The following is a 26,390-nucleotide window of genomic DNA, read 5'->3' as shown; positions in this document are numbered from 1 at the left end:
CTGATACAGATGCGGTTTATCAAGCACCCATACTTTGAAAACTCCTTTCATAAAGAGATGCCCTTGTTCACAACACCTAGCATTTCTCCCTGCCAGATTTTTTAAAAATTGATTTCTTCCTGGCCACCTGTCATCTCATCCTTCCAAATTATTCTAGGCTGGTGTTTAGTAGAAATACTATGTGATCCACACATGTAACTGTGCGTGTCTAGTAGCCACATTTTTTAAAAAGTAAAAAGAATGAGAAAAAATTAATTTTAAGAATACTTTTGGCCAGCCACGGCAGCTCATGCCTATAATTTCAGCACTTTAGGAGGCTGAGATGGGCCAATTGCTTGAGTCCAGGAGTTCATGTTGCCTAAGCAATATGGTAAAATCCTGTCTCTACTGAAAATAAAAAAATTAGCCCAGCATGGTGGTACATGCCTATAGTCCCAGCCACTCAGGAGGCTGCAGTGTGAGGATCACTTGAGCCTGGGAGATTAAGGCTGCAATAAGCCAAGATCATGCCACTGCACTCCAGCCTGGGCAACCAGAGTGATACCTTATCTAAAAATAATACAATTTTACACATATGTGAAATGTAACTTAATATATCCAAAGTATTTTCAACATGTAATTGATATAAAAAAAATTAATGAGCTATCTTACATTATTTTTGTCTTATGTTCAAAGACACATTAAGTCTTTGAAATCTGATGTGATTTTCTTTTAAAGTTCTGGGGTACATGTGCAAGACATGCAGGTTTATTACATAGGTAAACACGTGCCATAATGATTTGCCATACCTATTAACCCATCACCTAGGTATGAAGCTCAGCATCCATTAGCTTTTTTCCTGATGCTCTCCCTCTCCCAACCACACCCACTAACAGGCCCCTGTGTGTGTTGGTCCCCTTCTTGTGTCCATGGGTTCTCTTTGTTCTGCTTCCACTTACATGAGAGAACATGTGTTGTTTTCTGTTCCTGCATTAATTTTCTGAGGATAATGGCTTCCAGCTCCAACCATGTCCCTGCAAAAGATATGATCTCATTCCTTTTAATGATTGCATAGTATTCCACGGTGTATATGTGTCACATTTTCTTCATCCAGTCTAACATAGATGGGCATTTGGGTTGATTCCATGTCTTTGCTATTGTGACTAGTGCTGCAATGAACGTATGTGTGCATGTATCTTTGTAATAGAATGATTTATATTCCTTTGGATATATACCCAGCAATGGGATTGCTGGGCCAAATGGCATTTCTGGTTCTAGATCTCTGAGGAATCAGCACACCATCTTCTATAATGGTCAAACTAATTTACATTTCCATCAACAGAAGTAAAAGTGCTACTATTTCTCCACAACCTCACCAGCATCTGTTGTTTCTTGACTTTTTAATAACTTCCACTGTGACTGGCGTGAGATGGTTTGTATCTTATTGTGGTTTTGATTTGCATTTCTTTAACCATCAGTGATGTTGAGGGTTTTTTAAATATGTTTGTTGGCATATGCATGTCTTCTTTTGGGAAGTGTCTGTTCATGTCCTTTGCCCACTTTTTAATGGGGTTGTTTTTTCTTGCGAATTTATTTAAGTTCCTTGTAGATTCTGGATATTAGACCTTTGATGAGGAGATTGCAAAATTTTCTCCCACTCTGTAGGTTGCCTGTTCCCTCTGATGATAGTTTATTTTGCTTTACAGAAGCTCTTTAATTATGTCCCATTTGTCAATTTTGGCTTTTGTTGCAATTCCTTTTGATGATTTTGTTATGAAATCTTTGCCTGTACCTACATCCTGAATGGTATTGCCTAGGTATTCTTCTAGGGTCTTTATGGTTTGCGGTTTTACATTTAAGTCTTTAATCCATCTTGAGTTAATTTTTGTATAGGTATAAGGAGGGGATCCAGTTTCAATTTTATGCATATGGCTAGCCAATTCTGTCAGCACCCTAATTAAATAGGGAATCCTTTTTAAACATTACTTGTTTTTGTCAGGTTTGCAAAAATCAGATGGTTGTAGATGTGCAGTCTTATTTCTGAATTCTCTATTCTGCTTCATTAACATCCCTCCTTGTTAAAAACTCTCAATAAACTAGGTATTGAAGGAACATGGTTCAAAATAATAAAAGCCATTCATGACACACCCACAGCCAATATTATACTAAATGGGCAAAAGCTGGAAGCACTCCCCTTGAAAACCAGTGGAAGACAAGGATGCCCTCTCCTTGTTAAATTCCTGTTTAACATAGTATTGGAAGTTCTGGCCAGGGCAATCAGGAAAGAGAAAGAAATAAGTGTATTCAAATAGCAATAGAGGATGTAAAATTGTCTTTGTTTGCAGAAGACATGATCCTATTGTCTCAGTCCAAAGGATCCTTAAGCTGATAAGCAACTTCAGTAAAGCCTCAGGATACAAAATCAATGTGTAAAAGTCACAAGCATTCCTATACACCAAGAACAGACAAGCAAAGAGCCAAATTATAAATGAATTCCAATTCACAACTGCTACAAAAAGAATAAAATACCTAGAAATATACCAAACAAGGGAAGTGAAGGATCTCTTCAAGGAGTACTATAAACCACTGCTCAGAGAAATCAGAGAGGACACAAACAAATGGAAAAATATTCCATGCTCATGGATAGGAAGAATCAATATTACGAAAATGGCCGTACTACTCAAAGTAATCTATAGATTCAATGCTATACCCATTAAACTACCATTGACATGCTTCACAGAATTAGAAGAAACCATTTTATAATTCATATAGAATCATAAAACAGCTCATGGATAAGACGATCCTAAACAAAAGAACAAAGCTGAAAGCATCATGCTACCAGACTTCAAACTAAATTACAAGGCTACAGTAACCAAAACAACGCGGTATTGGTAAGAAAACTGATGTATATTTTTTGCACTTCCAGCACATCTCAGTTTAGACTGCCCACATTTCAAATGTTTCCTAGCCACACATGGTAGTGGCTACTGAAGAGGCAGCACAGCACTAGAACTTCAGTCAAGGAAATGGGAGTATTGAAGGTTCTGTTTGGTTTAGCCCCTTCCTGTGATTTTCACCACATTCCCTCTTCTAAGATATGCCTGGTTGCCAAATACATTATCATTTTAATAACAGACTGTAAGGAAAGAAAGGAAATACTACATCATTAAATGTATGCATTGATTTAAAAATGTGTGCCAATATCAGAATTTCTTTACTTTTATGCACAGAACCAAATAGAAATATGTCATGATGCCTTATTTTGGTGCAGTTTTTAACTTGTTTTTCTCTCCTGCCCCTTTATCCTACTCATCTCCTTCCTCATCAGCAGCCCCTTTCCCTAGCAAGACAGTTAGTGTTGCCAACACAGTATTCATGCTTCTTTATTTTCCCTCAATCCTCATATAATCCTATACAAATACACACCAAAGTTTGTCTACATTTGTTTTACTAAAATAGGATCCAATTAGACCCACTTCTCTGCATAATCACTTTCTTATTCAACAACAACTCATGGAAATCCCTGCAAGTCAGCTGGAAGTTGTACTTCATTCTTTTTAATGACTGCAGAAGAGTCCATGGAAAAGTGTACCCATAATTCAGTATTTCTGTGACTGGCAGGCATTCACATTTTATCCTGGTTTTTTAAGCACTGAGAAAAAAAGCTGCAAAAACCACTCTATATAAATAGATAGATAGATATTTAGATACATATCTGTGCCTACTCTTTCTTTTGTTTAGCCTGCAACCTCTTTGTTAGCCTTTAACTGAGACTTTCTCCCATCATATTGGGTTCTTTATATTTCAAAAAATGAAAGCACTTACCATTAGCAATCACAGCAAACCATTTTCAATCACTTTCCTAATGACTCCCTCCTCAGTCAACAAGGGAAACAGACCAATGTATCTCCCGACCCTCCCTAATGATGCAGTCTCTATTGAGGTGTTTTCATTCATTCCATTTCTTGTAGACAGCTGAAGGAAATTCACATAGAAAAGATTTCACTGCTATATGCCCACTCAATTTGCAAAAACTATTCGTAGACATGAACACGATTAATTCTTCCATGGATGTTTTACAATTGTTAAAAGTAAACATTAGATATCAAAGGACCTGGATTCTATAACTTAAAGTAGTATAGACTGTAACTCAGGTAATAACAATAAGTAGAATCATCAAGCAACAACATAACATTTTTTGTGCCTTACTATGTGAAAGGCATTGTTCTAAGTGCTTTACATATGTTAATTCATTTGATCATTGAAAAAAGGAAGGAATCTGTAAAGTAGATTCTCTTATTACTTTATGATTATTCCCACTAATTGGCTGATGACATTGAGTTCATGCAGTCAGTACATGGTAAGAGCAGAACTGAAACGTGGACCGTCTGGCTCCAGGGTCCTAATTTCATCTCTTTACTCCTATCTCTTTGAACCACAGTGTTATCAGCTTTAAAATAGGTACTGCTGTACAGACACAACCTACTTTTAGGATTGCCTAGAAGAAATAGGACAGTGATTTGAAAATCATTAAAAGATCCAACAAGGTGGAGTTAATCTTGTTTCAGCTTGGAAAGTTTGGCTGAGAGATTATTCCATCATTCAAAGCAAAAACTAAGCAGATTAAATTTATACCACAGCAAATCAAGCCATCTTCTGACCACAAACATCCTCCTGAAGGTGAGACAAGACAGATACAACTGGCAAATGTAGGACCCGAGCTATGCCAGGTTCTCAGAGCCTGTGGATTTTCCTGAAATTAGAAAAAGGGCAGCCAGCCTTTACTTCTATTGTGTAGCTTGACCACGTCCTTCCTCTCTTCCTCTCTTCGCTCCAGCCCTTGCATTTTACTTAATTGGAACACCAGGCTATAAATCTTACATTCTTAAGGGCCAGAAAATTCTCTAGAGCTCTCAGACTGAAATTTGTGTGGGAGTTCAGCAATATTGAATTTTCAAATAAATGATTAACAGACACCTTTAAGGCAGCCTTAGAGAAAACAATATTTCCTGAATCTTGCCACCTTAATCTAAGGAAGTTTTTTGGTTTTAGGTCTAATAAAAAGAAAGCGTTTGAAAGTAACACAGGGATGAGTGACTAAAAACAGGTGGGGGCTCTCTATTCTTTGGTCTGGAAGCTCCCTCCAGCAACTGGAATCTCATCACCGCTCTCTGTCCAGGCGCCAAAAGGCTGTCAGAGCATGTTAGTAGGAAGCTTTAAGGCACTTAGTACAATTTATCTGCAATCAGCTCTAATGACTGGTTTTTAGACACATTTTTTCTAATATTTTAATAGTTGAAAATGGCTACACCTGATCAGAAATCCTATTTGATTTTTCATAGCACAATAGCATCTATCAGACTTCACGAAGCAGAGAATTAAAATCAGTGAAGAGAAAGAGCGTAATCCAACTCAACTAAACCACACACTAAGGCCTACAAGCCTACTATTTACTGAAACAATGATTTAGATGCTCTGCCAAATAAATATAGGATGTTTATGGCTTTACGCAATAGGAACATGCCTCATTTATGCAGCAGGAAGACCATTTACAACCAATTTCTAAAAGGCACTAAGTGTCAATAGTACATTTTCAAATCAAGGCCAAAAATTGCTATATTCAAAGAGGAGCATTAAGCAATATGAAGTTGTTTCCAAGGAGGATTTTCAGGGACAACATATTAATTTAAAATCATAAAAGGTCAATAAAGCGGTCCTGACCAGCCTGGCTCTGGGAAGGAGGAGTGTCAGCTTTAAAAAGGATCTGGGTTGACAAACAACAGGGCAGCGCATCTAGTACTGAAAGATCAGATCTCTGTAACAACCTGGCTGCCTCCCAAGATAATCGCTAGAACCACATTGCCTTTCCAGCCACATGTGCCTCACAAGAGCAAATCCTGCTTTGCAGTTTTGAGAAGAGGTTGAATGGAGCTACTTGAGAGGCTGCTTCTCCGCCCCCTCTGTGGATTTTGTAGCCTGACCTTCCCCTTCCTGTCATCCATTCACCCCTTTATCGCTAGCAGTAGTGATGCGGCAATGAGTAAGTTTTTGCCTTCAGGGAGTTGACATTTGAATGGAGTAAATCAGGCAAAATGCACAAAAACAAATTAACAGGACCATTTCAAGTCATTCTGAGCTATGGAGAAGATAAAAAAGACACACAGTCAAGGTCCTAGGTCCAGAGTGGGAAACGATTTAATGTTTGCAGAACATATTCTTGCATGTTTTTGTATTTAATATTCACCGTATTGCTAAAATGTGGTTATCATGATTTCATTTCCCAGGTGAGGAAAGTAAAGCTCAGAGAAATTAAGGGACTTGTTAAAGGGCAGAGACCTCAACAATAAGAGAGCTTAAATTTCAGCCCTCACATTCCCTTTCCCAGGTTGAGTACTTGGGAGAATTTCAAGTACACACACACACACACACACACACACACACACACACACACACACACAGAGGGAGAGAGAGAAACAGAGAGAGAGAGAGATCTTAGCCTTTTACCTCTACCTACAGCCACAACCCAGGTGCTATCAAAACTTGGAGCAAATGAAAAGTAGTTTTAACTCACAGAAAGATGGACTTCTGGCATGGAGCACAGAAAAAAAATGGTGCTGTATCGCAAGCCAGACGCTTATTAGCTGTGTGACTTTGGGAAAGCCACTTGACATTTCTATGTTTTATTGTCTCACCTGTAAAACAAAAAATAATACTCATGTGAGGAAAAAATAAGGCCATGTATAAAAAGCTCCTGAAAAGAATCTTAAAAGTGTTAACCAAACTGCATGTTATCAGCTAGGTCTAGATTTGGTCTGAGCTTCCTACAAGAGAAAACTGGGGAGTGAGGAATAGGAAAATATATGATTATGAATGAAATACTAGCACATAAAAAAGAAATTCTCTCAAGTACTCAACCTGGGAAAGGGAATGTGAGGGCTGGAATTTAAGCTGTCTTATTGTTTAGGTCTCTGCCTTTTAACAAGTCCCTTAATTTCTCTGAGCTTTACTTTCCACACCTGTGAAATGAGATCATAACCACTTTGTAGCAATATCCTGAATATTAAATACAAAAGCATGCATATGTTCTATAAACATTAAATCGCTTCCCACTCTGGATCTAGGACTTTGACTATGTGTCTTAGCTTCTCCATAGCTCAAAATGACTTGAAATGGTCCTGTTAATCTGTTTTTGTGCATTTTGCCTGATTTACTCCATTCAAATGTCAACACCCTGAAGGCAAAAACTCTCATTCACCGCTGTATCACTACTGCTTCCAGCAGTCTTGTTTTGAATGAGTATTTATATTATTAGGTATTAGTCTGTTCTCACACTGCTAATAAAGACATACTGGAGACTGAGCAATGTATAAAGGAAAGAGGTTTAATAGACTCACAGTTCCATATGGCTGGGGAGGCCTCCGAATCATGGCAGAAGGTGAATGAGGAGCAAGGCAATGTTTTACATGGCAGCAGGCAAGAGAGCTTGAGTAGGGGAACTCCCCTTTATAAAACCATGAGATCCCATGAGACTTATTCACTATCACGAGAATAGCACAAGACAGACCCATTTCCAAGATTCAATTACCTCCCATGGGGTCCCTTTCACAGCAGGTGGGGATCATGGGAACTACGATTCAAGATGAGATTTCAGTGGGAACACAGCCAAACCGTATCATTACCTGACTGCTATACTGGTAGTCAGCTCCAGAAAAAAAAAAAAAAAAAAAAAAAAAAAAAAGGAAGCACATGAAGTTTGCCTTCATTGACCACTTTTCCCCATCCTTCTTAGCATCGGAAATGAAAGATTATTTATTTTCTATGATTGGGGAAATCTCTTATGATGAGATTCTCCCCTAGAGAAGCTACATATGCCAGGTATTCCTGCTCTGACCTTCCTTGTGGCTAGGGGGCAGGCACTTGACTAGGCTGTGGCCAGTCACAACTGCTTCCATCTGTGAATTATAAGCTAGTGATTTCAAGAACCCCGGGATGAAGTATCCATTCTGGCAAAGCTAGTAAGAGAGGCAATTGTGCCGAGGGTTCCAGCAGCAGCCTCCAAAGGTCCAGGTTGGTGATACTGATGAACATACTTCTGTATCTGGGTTCAAGGTGGGTCTTCATTGGATAGCTCTGTGGCATGATTTGGACCCTTGCTCCTGATTATGTTGCCTCCAAGCTTGGTTGTCTTGGCTATTCTGGACATTCTCTGGCTACAACTTCCTTTAATAAGTGTATTTTCTGCTTAAGTTATCCAGGGTTAGTTTTGTTGCTTAACATATAGGATGCTCCTCTTCTCCCAACAGCCTGGTATCTTAATCTGACTGAATGTGACTCTGGTCTCCTAAGCGACCCCAACTGAGCTGTCCTCCTGGAAACTATCTCCACCCTCCAGCCCTTTTCTTCTCCCTCCCCTAGATCAAATTGCACATTTTCTGGGGGCTTTTCCCTTCAGACTTTACTTTTTATAAAGGATAATCTCATCAACTAATTTAAGCCAATGTGCTAATTGCTGACACTAATTTGATATTACTCCAACATTTCATCAGATACCTCCAATGTCTCAAAGCAAAGGAGAAAGGAATGTGTTTTCATTCTTATCACACAGTTCCAGGGTCTGTGAGGGCTCTCTAGTCCTTTGCCTGCAATCTTAAAAGCCCTGCATCCACCAAGGCAGCTCCTGTCAATTTCATCCATGAGTGCTCTGTGGACCAATCATATAGCAACTGTGGTGCAGTTAATGAAATCAATGCCTTTATTTCATGGTAACACACACGTGTGCAGGCATGCGCACATGCACGCACACACACACACACACACACTCACCCCTACATAAAATACTACAGTGACTTTCCAATGCTTTATCATGGCCAACAAGGCCCTGGATCTAGGGGATATGCTCATAAGTATTTAACAACTGGCTAGAGGGAGAAACTCTAATTTTAGCATTTTCTGATTTTTGTGACATAAAAGCACCAACCATGGCCAGTTTCAAGCTATCAAAATAGTGTCAATGAGGTTATAAGATTCTTAAATAGTTAACTATTTGCTCTTGTAAGCCAGTATGAGACAACAGCTCCAGTACACAACTGTCCCAACTTGTTTTCCTGGCCACTCCACTGACATCATGCTATGCTACACTCATCATTTCAACCCCATTCGCCTTCTCCAGCCCCTCAATGGCTCTTACTCTGAGCTGCCCGGACACACACCCAATCGTTCTATAGTTTAGGTCAGGTTCTCTGCTACAAAATTCCACAGCTCTGTGATCCTCTCCTTTAGAGAACTTATTTCAGGTTATATGTTCACTCCCCTTAATGCAATCATATGATGTTTAACGTTTAACATCGCAACTAAACATGGTTCTGGAAGAGGTATAATCAGAGTGGCTATCAACTTCCTTTTCCATAGATGTTTTATGCACCCTTTTATGATGGAAATTTCAGGGCTTACCAAGAAAAAAAGTGCTCAGTTCTTAATACCACAAATATGACAGAGAACCTTCAATGTTCTGGTGGTTTTATAGAATCCTGGATGATTGAAACTGGAAAAGATTACTTCAAATGCTTTTTCTCTGATCACTAGATATCCTATGATGGTGTTTTAGGGTCTATCTTGAGAAGTTGAGAAAATGGAATAAAAAGGGACTGAAAAGACAGCTCTGGGCTCTCCACAGCCACCTCACCAGAGCAACTCTGCTGTTACATATTTCTCATATTGTTCTTTCTCATAAGATTTCTTTTGAATGGTTCCTACAGTTGAAAAATGTTTACCAACCAGTTTTCATTTTATAAATGTGCAAAATAAGTGCTCAGAGAAGTACAAAATAGTGCAAATGGTTATTAGAGAGAGGGTCTTACTTTGTCACCCCACATGGAGTGCCATGGCATGATCTTAATTCACTGTAGCCTCAACTTCCTGGGCTCAAGGGATCCTCCCACCTCAGCCTCTCAAGTAGCTAGGACTACAGGAGTGTACCACCATGCCCAGTTAATTGTTTCTGTATTTTTCGTAGAGATGAGGTTTTGCCATGTTGCCCAGTTTAGTCTCAAACTCCTGAGGTCAAGCAATCCACCCACCTTGACCTCTCAAAGTGCCAGGATTACAGGCATGAGATACCATGCCTGGCAGGGAAAATTATTTATGTATTTCACGAAAAAAAATGTTTTCATGTGTGATTATTCCTACCTTTTCCTCTTTGCTCCTAGCTCCAATTTCCAGTAAAAAAAATTTCATTTCTATTTTTATCACATTTTCAAAAATATGAATCCTCTCTGAGACTAGACCACATAGGCCACCATGCCTTGTTTGGGGGTAACAGAGCACTTGAGCTGATCCTGCCATAGAACCTCAACTTGAGCCAGGCCTCCTAAGTTAGGGGCCACTTTGATTCTGCTTTTGGTTGGTCTGCATTCAGTCCCAGTGAGAACTTCATTGCTCTCAATAGGAAAGCCTAACTTCCCAAGGATCTTCTCCATGAGAAATTTCCCTCAGTTTCTAAAATAAATTATGTTTCCTGAAGACTGTATGAATACACAATATAAAACCAGTAAATCTGATAAACACCTACAGAAAAAGTGTCTCACGTGTTTCTAGCCACATCAAATTTCTTGCCTCAGTATGCATTCTCTACACAAAAACCAACTTCTAAACTCTGATCAGAAGCTCAGGATCTGGGCAAAGGAACATGGTAATGCACTCCTAGCTACTTGCTTCTTTTCCCGGGCAATTAGAAGCATCCTGTAGTTCAGAGAGATTTGAATTCATATCCCATTGATGCCACTTCCTGGATGTGTGATTTCAGGCAAGTTACTTTTTAACGGTGAGGTTCAGTGTCCTGAAGGTAAGAACATGCAATTTATATAGTTTGTTATAATAATTAAATGAGACAAACTCCTGGTCTGGAGTAAATGTTCAAAAAATTATCACCATTTGTTTTCATTCATTAGCAAATACTCCTATACATTTAATACTAATGTTAGGTAGGCCTGACATATAGATAAAGCCTGATTCATAAGTTTGGAAAATAAGTTCACTTCCAATATATAACTAGCTAGTTTATATTATTTCATTCAGTTAAACAACCCTATACTTTCCTAATATTTGCCAGACACAGTATTAGATCTGGACCACAAGAAATAACAAACCTTTAGTTCCTGTCTTCAAATACCTGACAACTTAAACCATACCTGACGGATAAGACTTCCTATATATTCCCTCCCTCTTGCCTTCCCCCGACCCCACACCCCTGCCTCTTGCCCAGGCTGGAGTGCTGTGGCACTCTCTCAGCTCACTGCAGCCTCAACCTCCTTGGCTCAAGCCATCCTCCTCACTCGGCCTCCCCAGTATCTGGGACAACAGGTGTACACCACCACTCCTGGCTTTCTGTTTCTGGTAGAGACAAGGTCTTACTGTGTTGACCAGGCTGGTCTGGAACTCCTGGGCTCAAGCGATCCTCCTGCCTCAGCCTCCTAAAGTTCTGGGATTACAGGTATGAGCCACCATAACCGGCCTACCTCCTATATTCTTAAAGATCAGTAAGAGAGAAGACCTCACCACATTGTTGGCAACTACGACATTCAGTTCTCATTCCTCTGAAGAATTCACGTGTGTAAGTGTGTTCAATTCATTGAGAATCAATATGTCTCCATTTCCTCTTATTCTAGGCCCCAGAACAATTGGTCGCCATATTTTACATAATAAGCCTTCATTCTTTGAGAGTTACTGAGTTATTCCTCCATCTTCTCTTTCTAGATTAAATAATTCCAATCCCCTTAACCTTTTCTCAGAGGTCCTATTTGCCAGCCTTTAGTTTAATCATTTTCATTTTCCCCTCTGGAGTCTCTCCAAATCCTCTGCATTAAAATATGTTGCTTTGCCATTGGATTCACTCTCCTGAGAAACTTATTTAGACTGAGACAAAAAGAAAGCAGTCCCAAAATACAAGTAGACGGTAGACAGAGGATAGAGTTCCTATGCAAAGAACTCGTGTTAGGCTCTCATATGCTCAAAGCAAATGCTCATTTACTGTCACCACTATTAAGGAAGAAGGGCTAAAATCAGAACAGTTTTTAAATAATGCCAACCATTCTGCTTGACAATTATCTAAATTACTTTTAAGCAGATAAGACTATTAACAGCAAACCTGAGACTTCTGTAGTTACACCTAAGATTCTCAGACGGGCACTAATAAAAATTCACTGTACTACTAAAGCTAATGAGATCAAACAGAAATTTTTGATTCTGCAAAATACCTCTGGCCATCAGATACAGTTGAGAGCTTACCATATAATTACAAGAAGCCCCTTTGGTTAGGCCTGGCACATGTAAAGGGTCTTTCTTTGCGTTCTGTCAATCAATATACAGTCATTCATATTTCTTGAGCTGAGAGTGCTGCAAATTCTAAATGACTCTTAAGAAATGATGTATAGTGGTTAGTCAAATACACACTGACCATGGTATGACACCAGCATATGCAGAAAGGGGCGGATATGAAAACCAGAGCTCTAGTAAAATATCCTTTCAGGATATGCATAGAGATAGAGAGATTTGTAAGAACTCTCTTTTCACAAAGATTCCTCCCTGCCTGTTTTTCTTATTATGCCACTGAGATTATCCAGCCTCCTGTGAAAAAGTAGCATGTCTCTACACACACACACACACACACACACACACACACACACAGACACATGCACACATATGCTCACAAAGTTAAGATTTTCCTGACTGTTGAATATCCAAATTCTCTCAAGAAGCTGGGAAAACTCTTACTGGATAATATCTTGCCTGGTTCAGGGACTTCTTTTAAAACCATTATTTAGATTTTTTTTTCCTTTTCCCATCTGGAAAAGTTACAAGTGTTCAATTTGGGTAAAAGGACTTTGTTACAGGGGACAAGTGGCAGAAGGAACCATTGCCTCCTCTGGGCTGACTCCAGGCAAACAGGTGCTAGTTGACTCTAGTGTGATTTCTAAAGCTAGGCTGGCCTGGCAAGACCCTAGAACTGGCTGGGTTGAGAGAGGTCTGTCAACAATGGTCACAGGAGAACAAGCTACATTCTGGAAAAACCTCTCTGCCAAGTTCTCTGAAGACTCCCTCAGTTCTGAATCCAGAACAAATTCATGGTTTGGTATTGAATTTTCCCAGGGATGTGTAGACCCAAAGGCAGTCCAATCTATCAAACAATGAATTAAATCCCAAGACCTATAGAATTAATATTATAGTTCTTAAATAAATAGCAGTCAGGATGGCCAGCGGCTTAGAATCACAGAATCAGAACAGGAAGTCCAGGAATAGTGACTCATGCCTGTAATCCGAGCACTTTGGGAGGCCCAGATGGGTGGATCACCTGAGGTCAGGAGTTCGAGACCAGTCTGGCCAACATGGTGAAACCTCGTCTCTACTAAAAATACAAAAAATTATCCAGGCATGGTGGTGCATGCCCGTAGTAGCAGCTACTTGGGAGGCTGAGACAGGGGAATCTCTTGAACCCCAGAGGCGGAGGTTGCAGTGAGCCAAGTTCGCACCACTGCACTCCAGCCTGAGTGGCAGAATGAGACTCATCTCCAAAAAAAAAAGGACAGGCACCCTCCTGGGTGAAGGCTGACAGCTTGCTGGCTGTTAAATTGTCAGTTGACCTTATTTCCCTCCTGCTCTTCATGGCTCCTCATGCTTGAGCACATGCCCCATATATTTGTGTTACAAAGTGAAGAAAGGCATAGGGACGCCATCACCATTGGTAAGTGTATGCACTAGTGAGGTCTGGGAGCTCTGAAACAATGGGCAAGTAAAGCCATAACAAATCAAATAGCTTTGTGTTGATAAGTATACATTGTAACTTAATTACAGTTTTATAAATGCAAGACTCCAATTATGAAGCGGAACTACACATAACCCCAGATTTCATTTATTTGATGGTAAAGACAGTCTTGCTTATCAAGGGTAGGAGAGTGAAAGTAGGGCACTGATATTGATATACATTGCCATGTTACTTTGTAGTGGTTATGGTGAGTGGCCGGTAATGCTGGATTAATAAATCACTGGTAGACACAACTCAACGTTTTCTCTCTCTTTACGCAAATGTGTACTTCAGAGACTTAATATCAAATAGCTTCAAAGAAAGAGCAATTTGTACCACCCTACTAGAATCCACTGCACTTTGGGAAGCAATTTTTATTCCATTTGAATTTGGGAAATGTACTAACAACAACTAACACTGAACAGTGATATTTCTACATTGGGAAGGTCAAAAAAAAAAAAAAAGGAAAAAAATAAGGGGAAAGTAAGAGAAAGGAGAGAAAGAAAACAGCCAAGAAATTCTTAAAAACCTGAAATTGGCAATTTTTAAAACATTCATTTATGATGAGCAGGGGACACTTTCAATAAGGCTTTTGAATGTGAAAAAGTAAAATTCCTGCTGATTTTCAAAAGCCAACCATTTTGGGTCATTCTTCAAAAAAAAAAGATAGCCAGCAGATTAAAGGAAGTCCATTTATAAAAATCAAATGAACCTCTAACAAAGCTTGTTCAGGACATGAATAAATCATCTGGTCATGAATTATTCATTGTTATCAAGAAACAAGCTCTGGATTCCAGGAACTGGGCTGGAGAGGCACTGAAGCTGGGGAACGAGCGAGTTTATTGTCTCATACCCACCACCCAAAGGGAGAGGACAGGCCACGGGTGCCACCATCTGATGCAGACCATGTCAGTCCTCCCCTTGTGTTTCAGAGCATACACTGGCAGCCTTTACATCCCAGAGGAGAAAACGGATAGAGTTTAATCCACAGAACCTAAACTGTGTGTACTCAGGAAGCAGACAATATGATTTTTTTTGGAAGATTGTCTCTTTTAAGTTCATGATATACGTGGGAAATATGAGCTGTGCACAAAAGGTGGCAGAGTTGAATGTTTGAATTTAAAGGAGATGGCTAGAAAATTCCTTGATGATAACTCATTAGAGTAGTCTGACCTACTCATTCGCGGCATGGGCGCTTGGGTTTGGATGGTGGGGAGAAAGGGAGCCTCACAGATTTAATCAACTAATCAATGTATCTGTGTGTTCCAGGTCCAAACTGCTTTGCAGGAACTACAATAATTCCAGCTGGCATTGAAGTGAAAGTGGACGAATGTAACATCTGTCACTGTCACAACGGGGACTGGTGGAAGCCTGCTCAGTGTTCAAAACGTGAATGCCAAGGCAAGCAGACTGTGTAGGAAAAACTTCCAACCAATGACGAGTTCTTAGGAAAGGATGCTATGGCTTCTACACTGCACATGTTTAACACAACACAAAACAAACAAACTCCTGCCAGCTACAACAGGGTCACCAGCAAAACCTTCTAGGGTTGATAAAAGTGAATATTTTGCTAAGAGGAAATTTCTCTCTTTCTCTCTTGCTGTATAAAATATATAGAGTATATAGCTATCTAAATTGCTTTTGTATTTACCAATGCTTGATGGTGACTTGACGACCGGATTTCTGGAACAAAAGGAAAGAAACAGCCTTGCACAGGTTCCTCCCCTGGTGATGCCTCTGACCTACCAGCTCACTGTTCCCTGGTTTACTTCATTTTTACTCTTCTGTACATCGTACATGACATTTTTCTCCTGTAGTATTTGTTTCTTCACTTTTAGAGTCTAAGGAGCTAGATTTGACTACACTGTAAAGTTTTGAGTTGTGTTAAAGGGTTTGCTAAAGGAATGTCAGGGGAACGGATCTTTCCCGAGCTGGGAGATACAAGACCACCCAACTTCTCCCCTAGGGCGAATCATGCCCTGTAGATTAAGGAAAGAGAGATGGGCACATAGATGGACCTATCGCTGGACAGGGTTGGGAACAAGTACTCTACCCATTATGTGAGGGCTCACAATTTAATTCTTACAAACCACACATTTTATATGCAAAACCTCTAAACTGCCAATCAAAATCTGTTATGTAAAGAATACCATGAGCTTAACTCAAGCATCCAAAGAGAGATCTTTAAAATTGTAGCATTAATCACCAGACTTTTTCATGATGTGAAATTTGAGTTTGGTTTGTAACTAAACACACTCTAAACTCACTCTATCACCGGGCAATATCCACACCAGAACCAGGGTGAGAAACCCCACTGTGAATCTGAATCCTTCTGAACATTTCTGGCTTTTGAGTTCAGATTTGGCTAAAAGCCAATAGTCCACAATGACAGTTTTGTGGTTTGGGACTGTTTCCCATGTTGTAGGAACAACTACTTAGCCCTACGTCTAAAACACAGATTCAGGACACTCTTTCCACCTCAAGTGCTGATTTCAATTAAAGATTAGGGTAGAGTGAGTCTTGCACAAACAATTCCATTTGTTGAACATTTTTTTAAAATGTATATATTAGATACTGAACAATTAAAGTGAACCTTTGAAGAGTCTCCAGGTTGCCCTGGTAATGCTGCTAGTATAATCACAGAGAAAACGAAATACACAGGGTATCTGATGCCACCTCGATTCAAGTGCAAAATTAACGATTCTGAAACCACATGGCGTAGTTAGTCGCTTATTCCACACACCTGTCCTAAAAACCCTGGTGCAGATTTGATGGGGTCCTTGAAGAGACTTTAAGGTTGTCTTCATTATCAACGTTCTTTCTTTTTCTGCTCCCCCAACCTGGGCTTTGCCATAGCTCCTGTGGAGTGCCATATTCTAGAGCAAGGCGTCTCAATCTGAGTAGTATTGACATTTGGGGCCAGATATTATCTGTTGTGTTTTAGAATGTTCAGCAGCATCTCTGGCCTCTATCCACTAGGTGCCAGTAGCAACAACGTTCCAGTGGCTGGTGACAACCAAATGTCTCCAGACATTGCCTGATGTCCCTAAGGGGTGGGAGTGAGGGACGTAATTTCACCTGGTTTAAAACCAGTGGTCTAGAATAATCAGTAATAGAATAGTTTCTGCCTGGGGACACACTAGGCAAGTTCTAGCAGCACTTGTGGCTTGTGTGAGCTTCTGATCCCTTTGGGACACACAGAGTCACCATTCCCAAGGGGTCAGTCTTCTCCACAGAGAGTGGGGCTTCTAATGCTACAGGCCTGCCCTCAGGAAACATTTTTTGAGTCTTGTCAACTGCTTTTTCATTTAAAATTGTCAGCCTATCCTCCCTGGAAGCATCTCCCGTCATCAGGAAAGAGTTATCATTTCCAAAATTAATGTGCCGACGAGTCAGACCTGACACTTTTACGCACACTGTGCTTGTGTTATGATACAAATAGCCATGCCAGCACCATCCCGAGGAAGAACATCAAGCCACCTTCCCTTACAACACCAATTTGCAGCAAGGGTTGGTGCCTTTCAGTTGCCACCATGGATACATCATACAGACAGTCATGAATCATTCATGAGCAATGCTGCATGATTTATGTCTGCACTCAAAAGTAAAGGCATTCCACACTTCAGCTTGTGTCTAGACAGAGACGTATTATAGAGCTTTCTTTGCCCTGAGGTTGCCTGTTGCCAGCTTCAAAAATCCACAGTCTTGGAAAGAAAGAATAATAACAATACATGACAGGAATAAGGTTTGAAACTCAGAAAATATCATTAATAGAGCCATGCAGCATAGTACCTTATCTATTATTAAGGAGTTACTATGTCCTTTATAGAAAAACAGAAAGAGAGTGCAACTGGGAAGTTGAAGTGCAGAAATTTTGCATCAAAGTACTGGCACAGTGAGAGTCACAGCAAGAATTTACTAGAATGGAATGGGACATCCATTAAGGATCTCTCTTCAGAGAGTTTGCAGAAAGCAGGCTGCTCTGTGGCCTCTGTTACCAGCTAGAGAGAGAGGGGTTTTTACTAATGGTTTTGTTGCTGGACTTTTTTTTCCCTCAAAGTTTCACTACAAGCTGTTTCCTTTAAGATGCTGTAGCACTGACATTTTTCCCCCTTTAGGGAGAGATGCACCTATACTGTGACAATTTCTCATAAACCGATAAACATTTTACAACTTCCTTCTACCCAGGTCATTGAGAAATTCTTTCTAGACTCTGAACAACAGAGTTCTGGTCTCATCTGCTGTTTGTTTCTTGTGAAGGCTGTGTTTGCAGCCACACGGTCACCTCTGTACTCCGATTTCTCCTCTGCCTTTGGTTCTCGGCTTTAACGACAGCTATGTTTAAATAAGGGATCAACATCTTGTTTGTCAGCTGATGCCTATTAAAAACAATTCAGTTTCTAAAAATCTTTGAAAAATGGTGTGCCTGAAAACTAGTGAGAAAAAAAAAAAAAAACCTAAACACTAAACTGTAAAAAGGGGATTCTAGCAACAATATTTGATGTGTAAAAGAATATATTATTAAAAAATTATTTTGTTAAATATAAAGTGTGTTAACCAGCAAACATTGTTTGTGGTATATTTTCCTTCCCAAATTTCTCCCTTCTCCCCACCGTCATTATTTAATGACTAATTCTCGGTTACTTCTATCATCTGAAAGTACATGTGTCATTAGAGCTGTATTCAATTAGAATGAAGCATTAGCTTTTGCATTGCCTGCATACATTTTCATTTTTCATAATGCAAGGCATTGCTGACTTGGGGATCTGAGAGGAAGCTCAAATAAGCCAGCAGTGAAAGCAAAAGCGATAGGAAAAGCCTTTTCCTGACCCCAGATCCATATACTATGCTAATGATAATCTATAATTATTGAGTGCTGGCTCAGAGCGAGGCCCTGTGCTAAGCTCTGGGCCCACAGAATTGTGTCCAGTCCATACAGAACACCTGTGAGAGAGGAACTCTTGTCATCTCTGCTTTGTTCTTGAGGAAACCAGAATATAAAGAGGCTAAATGCTTTCCCAAAGTCACAGGCTAGTAAGTAGCTAAGTAGGAATTCTTTATTATAAAAGTTGTCAAACATACATAAAAATCAAGAAAACAGTATAAGGAGCCTCCATTTACCCATTGCCCAGATTCAACTGTGATCAAGATTTTGTGGATTTTTTTTAAACAATCCAACAAATGTTTATTAAATAACCAGTGCTACTACCTACCGTTCATTTAACACTTATATGCCAGAGACTGTGACTTGAAATTTACTTATTTCATCACATTTAATTCTCATGTAACTCCTTTAAAGAGGTAATGTTATTCCTAAATCACAAATCAAAAATCTAATAAGCTTGCATATAAAAGTGAAATGATGCAGTATTTTTCATTCTGGGTCTGACTTATTTCACTTAACATATTAGCTCCATATAATACTTCATTTTTTCTTTATCCCCCTTAAGTCTTTTTTTTTTTGAGACAGGGTCTCACACAGTCACACAGGCTGGAGTGCAGTGGTACAATTACAGCTCACGGCAGCCTTGACCTTCCCAGCTCAGGTGATCCTCCCACCTCAGCCTCTCGTGTAGCTATGATTATAGATACACCATGCCTGGCTAGCTTTGTGTCTTTTTTTTTTTTTTTTTTTTTTGGTAGAGACAGTGTTTCACCATGTTGCCCAGGGTGATCTCAAACTCCTGGGCTCAAGAAATCTGTTTGCTGTGGCCTCCAAAAGTTCTGGGATTACAAGTGTGAGTCACTGTGCCCAACCTCTCGTAAGTTTTTTTAAAGCAAGTATCAAGCATCATATCACTTTACCCCCACAACACGCAGCAATCATCTCCTTTTAGAAAAGTGACATTTTCTTACAAAACCATATTGTTATACATTATATTAAACCTAACAAAATTAATAAATCCTTGATATCATTTAATATTTAATCCATATTTGAATTTCTTAGATTTTCTAAAACATGAAGGGGAATAAATGTTTGCATGATTCAAACTGTCTGTAACATTGATGTGGTTGTTTTCCCTCCTAAGTTCAGCTAGGAATTCCTACAGAGTCCTGAGTTTATTGTTGTTATTTGAGGATTTGTGTTTCTTAAAGCTGCATGTTAAAGTTCTTTCTAGACTCTGAGCAGGGAAACAGCAGGGCAAGAGGCTTTCTACCAATTGACCTGCAAGGGTCAAAAAGCCCCAGAGCAAGAATTGTTGCTGATGACCAGCACACAAGAGACAGTGCCTTTGATGTGTGTGTAAGCTTTCCTTACAGAGTAAGAGTAAACTGTTATTTTTCTTCTCCTTGAGACAAACAAATTGCTTAATGCAGAGCAAAACTGAACAATATTTCATGAATTCCCATCATCTTCTGCATTGTTGGAGGAAGAAAAACAAGGGCAACCACTATGAAAACATCAGCATGGCATCCCCACACGCAACAATACATACCCCTACTCCACTAACGTTTTCTTAAAATAAGATTAGACTTCCTTGCATGTCAAAGTAGAGAGAAATTCTCTACTCTCTATGTCCATTGTACAAGACTGTTCACAGTTCAATTCAGATTCAAGCCTCATGGAGAGGACACCTCAAAGTATGGAAGAGAAAGCTATGAACTGGGACAGAGTCCGGGGTTTGTTGTTACTTTAGGTTTTATGTTGGGAATATTACTCTGTTAAAGAAAGACATTTCATGATTTTGAAAGACAAAATGCTATCTCTAAGCCAGCAACCTCACCTATACCTGTTCATCAAATTCATAAGGGATTTACACCTTAAATTGGGGTGACACCATTATCAGGGATACTCAGACTGTACTGTCTAGTATGAATGCTTGATTCTTCCTAATCAACATTGCATACCTAGAGGGCATATTGTTCTTTTGATCAAACAAAACACAGCTAGTGCCATAGTACTGTTCATAAAGAGTTAAATAGATTGAGTTGAATAAATGTCTTTCACTTAATTTTAGAAAGTCAAAATTTGCTTTATCATTACAACTGAAAATATTCCAAATATTTTTGGAATATTCCAAACATTCCAAAGATGTTGTAATGATACAACAGCTTTCTTTCTTAATTTTTTAAAATCTTGAACTCCTAATTCTTTGAAACCCAGAATCTAGTTTCAATGATGCCAGTACTGACATTACAGCCTGGTTTTGAGTAGGGATACTTTCAAAAAACTATACTTTTAAGTTAAAGTTTTATTTTTAAAACCTCCTAAATAATTATGTAAGGTGGGTAGGGTTGGGGAGGAATTTGGATATAAAGGATATAAAGTTCAGAGAACATTTCTTGAGCCCCTTCTGAGTGTCACACACTGTACTGGTTACCTTAAACAAGACCATAATTTGCATTCATTAATCAACCATCCTCCTAACCACCATGAAATTATGAACTAGTAATCCCATTTTGCACACTGGAACACTGAAGCTCAGAGAAGGTTTTTGGCTTTCTCAGGCTTCCATGATTAGCCAGAGGCAGAACCAGCTTTTATATTAGAGGGTTGTGAGCATTAAACAGAATACTACCCATAACATAGTTTAGAATAGGGCCTAGCACAAGAAGCTATCATTACTAAGACGTATAGTATCAGAAAAGCAATCTCATGGATAAGGTGATATTGGATTTGGATCTTGTCAGTTAGATACAAGTTGGGCAGGTATTTAAGAGAATGATATTATAGAGCAACAAAAAATGAATACAGTACAGCATATTTGGAGCGTGAGATGCAGTCAGGTGTGATTAGAGTGTAAGGCACACAGATTAGATGGGGGCATACAGGGAGATTTTGTCTGGGAAGGAAACTCAATTGTTAAGACCTGGAAGATTATGCCAAGAAAATCAGACTTGGTTTTGGTTGATACACTATTGATTAATCGACATCAAATAACATATTTGTATCTTAACAACAAATCTGATAGCAGAGTGAAGGATGCTTTGGGGCCTAGGGAGAGAAAGGTGGAGACACTGAGAGAGGTAATCACAGAAGACCAGGAAAAAGAATGAAGATCTGTTCTGGAAGTGGCAAGACTCAAACAGACCAGCTGGAACAACAGGACTTTATGGAGGATCAAATGGGGGTTCAAGAATTAAAACGGCCACATTTTCTACCCACGTGATTAGAAGGACATTGATGCTAATAAAACCACCACCAAAAATATGCAACCTACCTAAGGGTGGCTCATGATATCATTTTAGGACCTTATGCTGAAGATGCTGGCAATGTATCAGATATTCCGAGTCAACCTCAGATAAAGTAGTCTTTGGGGCAGCCCACCCTTTTACTATTTACCAACATTATTTGTATCTCAGTTTGAATAATTACAATTTGAATCAACAAAGTTTACCACTAGTCATTTTTTTCAAGGTATTTTTGAAATGGAGGTCAAATTTGGAATGCTGAGAGTAACAGAATTCATTCATTGGTATGTGGCAAATATTAATCTCACACCATAGTGAAACAATTTATCTGCATACTGTGACACAAACTGCTTATAAGTTTCCAACACCTCTTTCCTCACTTGCCCCTTCAGAATCTAAAATGTTGGTTTTTCATATTGTTGCTCACGAGAATTCCAGAAATTCAAAAAAATACTTATTTAGCTGTTCACTCTGGCCTTCTCTGTTTTTTGTTTGTTTTTCCCCCCCAGGATATATAGAGTTAAAGAACAACTTAGGTCCTGGGAAAGGCTTTTGACTTGAGATTTTTAAGGTTGTCCACCCTTCTCCCATTATATATTTCTTTGCCTTTATTTGTTTTTTGGTTGCATTCCCTTTTTAATTAATCACAACATTGGGTCAGCCAGACCCATTAACTGCATTTCTCATTCAGACCTTTCAGAGATGCAGTTGCAGATGCAATTTAATTTGTTGACCCATGATCGATAGCAATTAATAGCATCTCTTTAATCTTGTTGAAAGGTCTGTCTCTGGCTTCCAGTAGCCACCATCTCAGGGGAAAGGTCTCCACACAGGCAGGTTATTTAACTTCCAGACAATAGTTCCCTTCAACCACCTACTTCTCTGGTGACTTTAGTGTTTGCTTCAGAAGTCACCATACTCTAGGGTATTTTCTATGATTACACACAAGTTTATCCAGGTTCTGGTTCGAGATAGCTCTGCTGCAAGTTTATCACATACATGTTATGAGTCAGGAACTCCGAGAAAAATACAAAAAAGTACTTAATTCAGAAAAAAATAGATTCAGGGTTTTAAAGTATATCATGTTAATAAAATAGATGCTTAAGTTTCTGAGACATCTCCACACTGTGTTGTAGCTAACCCAATTCCTACAATCCAATCTTTTTCTCTTATCTGTCATATTAATAAAAAGATTTATTCTTTTATTCAATTAACAACTTTCCAGCTAGGAAACTACACTGTGGTTAAACTGAATGATGCATTTTTTTTCCCTGCGCCCTAGAAGCTTACAGTCTGATGGGGCAAACAACAAGGCAAGGTTCACCCACAGTAAGAGAGAGAGGTAAATGCTGTGTGTTGGATATGAACAGGTACATTGGGAGCAAGTACATTGAGAATGCTTTCTGGGAAATGGAATTTTTTGTCTCAGTCTTAAAAGAGAAACAGATCAGGGAAAGAATGAGGAAAGTGGTCAATGCCATTTTGCAGTTTATAAAGTAGAGTTTCTGCTGATACAGCTCAGACCATGTAACTGCTCTATTTTGCTGATAATAAAATCCATTCAAATCAGTAAATATATGCCTCATAAAACCAGGGGCTTTGAGCAAATTCCAGCAAAAGCAAAGATGGGTCACTTCCATATTGTGAAGTCGTCATGCATCTTGATGACAATCCTTTTCTGTAGTCAGTTACTGATTAGTGGAACCTCTTCTCCTCTACTCACTGCTGCAGGTACCCACTGCACTGCATTTTGTCAGAAATTGTCCTTGTATCTCTGTAGGAATTTGAGTAATTAATGCCATCTGTCAACAGTAGTTGCTCTGTTGGCCTAATCTATTTAAAGCCTACTTGGTACCAGGCTCAGCTGCACAACTCAAGGCTGGGCCTCTGTTACAGCATCAGTGAGCAAGAAAGAGATGTATTTTTGAGCAGGAACCTCTTTCCAAATTTATGGAAATAACTATATGAGGATGGCCATGTGCTCTGGAAACTCACAAGACCAGTCTTGAAACCAGTTGTCAAGAAATTTCCTGTGTTACAATTTTACAGATAATAAAAGGGTACTACAAACTATCTTGAAGATCAATTTTGAGGTTATGGGATATAGAAATATAAGGCATATAATTTGTAAATTGCAAGTATAAAAATATCTAAGGTGTGTATGTGTAGACATTTGTATGTGTAAATGGTATAAATCTATACATCTATAGAAATGTAAAACATTATAAACGTTATGGTAAACTGATGGTTGTGTCATTAAGATCAAATATTCACTATGTTTCCATCTGCCTAGTATACTCTTCTCTTTTGTACCTAAAAATCACAGGCTTGTTTAGCCTACAGTAACTTTATTCCATCTTTGCCTGGCTGTGAGGTACTTTATTAGTTCTGCTTGTTCATACATTTAATTTCCCATCCCTAATCATTTGTGGCTCATGTGGTTCATCGATTTAAGAGGGAGGCTGAACATGAGTGAAGGAAAGTCACACAGGGGAATGAAAATCAAACTGCCATGAAACCTAAAATCGTTGCGGTGGCAATGAAATATATGTATAAAAAGAAAATATTTCTTATTAAATGTGTAAATATTAACATAAGCGTATAATTGGGATTTTTGTTTTTGTTTGGGCTTTTTTTTTTTTTGTAATTAGACAGTTACTTCTGCATAAGAGGGCTTATCTTCCATTTACCTGCTATGTTTACTATCTGATGTGGCCTTGTAAGACACTCCTTCTATAAGATAAACAGAATAACTTCCCTGGGTATGCAGATCAGCAGGATGATACTTAATGTACATTTGGAGGATAATATTATCCAAGCCACTTTATTGTTTATGTAAGGCATACTTGTATCCTATTGGCTGGGCTGCTTTCAGTTCCCTCAGAAAACCTAGCAAAGTTCCAGGAGGTTCTCAACCATCAGTTGCCTGTTTCTCAGCCTGACAAGCATTCTGCTCTCAGGAATGTTAACTTTAATTGCCTGAGTTTGCTTTAGATATCCACCTGCACCTTCTAGCTCATGACTTATTAGGCACTGTGCGAGGCACCCTTTGGATATATGTAGCTGTATAAAAGGTACCACCCATAAATAAGAGCAGAGTCTAACAGCGTCCTTCCTATTTCTCACTCCCATTCCTCCAGTACAGTGACTTACAGTAGCAGCCAGGACACTGGCTACCAGAGTCAGCATCCTGTAATAGCTTCAGTAGAACATCTCAACTGGGTCTTTATTTTTAAAAAATCTTCTGGAAATCAACTGTCCTCCAATGAGCAGGGAGGTCAGGCTCACAGCAGCAAAGCTGTGAAATGATGCATCAGAAAAAGCATAAAGTAACTTAAAAATGGCGGAGGTGCACAGAATTATGATATTTTGCAACACCAATGTAGCATGCAATGATACATTTCCTTTCTTTGCACTTGCAGAAGTGAAACCAGAATATATCTGTAATCACATATTCCATCCCATTGATTTTCACTTGCAGAAAATGGAAGGCTAGTCATCAAACTCATGTGCCTATTGAAATGATGTCAATGCAAAAAAATACTCTTTGTTTACCATATCATCCATATTTCAGTACATAAAAATCCACAGCATGTAGGCCGGGTACACAGCACTATACTATTTTCTTTAGTTGTCTTCTGGAGAAATAAAGGAGTATATTGGAAATGCACTATGTCTACATTGAAATACAACTAGAAATATGTTTTCTAACCCTCTTCTCAGGTCCACAATGAAATATAGATTTTTTTAATTCGTTAATTTGAACAATTGCATACTTAGCATCACCAGAACTGAGGTTGAACTGAATAATCTAGCTGAAAGTAATTTAAGACCTGATTTATGTCTATTGAGCTAAGTCAAATAAACTGGATCATTGTAAAGGTCCACTTCTTAATGGCTCTGTAGATATCACCAGAATGTTTGCAAGGCCAAATGCCTTTCTTCTTTATATGAAGGATTTAATCTGAGTGAATATCTTTATTTTATTGCGGCAAGAACACTTAATATGGGATTTACCCTCTTAACACATTAAGTGTATAATACAGTATTGTTGATTATAGGTACAATAATGTACAACAAATCCAAGAACTTATCCACCTTGCTTAACTGAAACTTTGTTAATTAGTAACTCTTCATTTCTCCCTCCCCACATCACCCTGGAAACCACCATTCCCCTCTTTGACTCTATGAATTTGACTATTTTAGATATCTTACAGTATTTGAATCTTATGGTATCTGTCTTAGTGTGACTGGCTAATTTCACCTAGCATAATGTTCTCAACTTTCAACCATGCTCTCTCCTATTGTAGAATTTCCTTCTTTTTAATGGCCAAATAATATTCCATTATAGGTATACACCACCTTTTCTTTATCTACTTGTCTGTCAGTGGACATTTAGGTTGTTTCTACCTTTTAGCTATTCTGAATGGTGTTGCAATGAACATGGGATTATATGAACATCTTTTTTAACTTTTAGACTACA

At 38.9% G+C, this 26,390-nt stretch overlaps 1 protein-coding gene across 1 annotated transcript in view; it reads left to right on the top strand.

Moving 5' to 3' along the window:
• The window catches only part of VWC2L (von Willebrand factor C domain containing 2 like), a 177,016-nt gene extending 158,681 nt beyond the window's left edge, over window positions 1-18,335 (top strand). Inside the window, exon 4 of the mRNA XM_032277664.1 lies at window positions 15,044-18,335. Within this exon, the coding sequence (XP_032133555.1) occupies window positions 15,044-15,192 (149 nt within the window). The 3' untranslated portion in view covers window positions 15,193-18,335. The remainder of the gene's footprint in view (window positions 1-15,043) is intronic.
• The last annotated feature ends 8,055 nt before the right edge of the window (window positions 18,336-26,390 follow it).

This window comes from Sapajus apella, unplaced genomic scaffold (genome assembly GCF_009761245.1).
Source record: "Sapajus apella isolate SASKATOON/1434 unplaced genomic scaffold, GSC_monkey_1.0 scaffold10, whole genome shotgun sequence".
Taxonomy (NCBI): domain Eukaryota; kingdom Metazoa; phylum Chordata; class Mammalia; order Primates; family Cebidae; genus Sapajus; species Sapajus apella.
The sequence above is the reverse complement of the archived record's forward strand: the minus strand, read 5'-3'. Positions and strand labels throughout refer to the sequence as shown.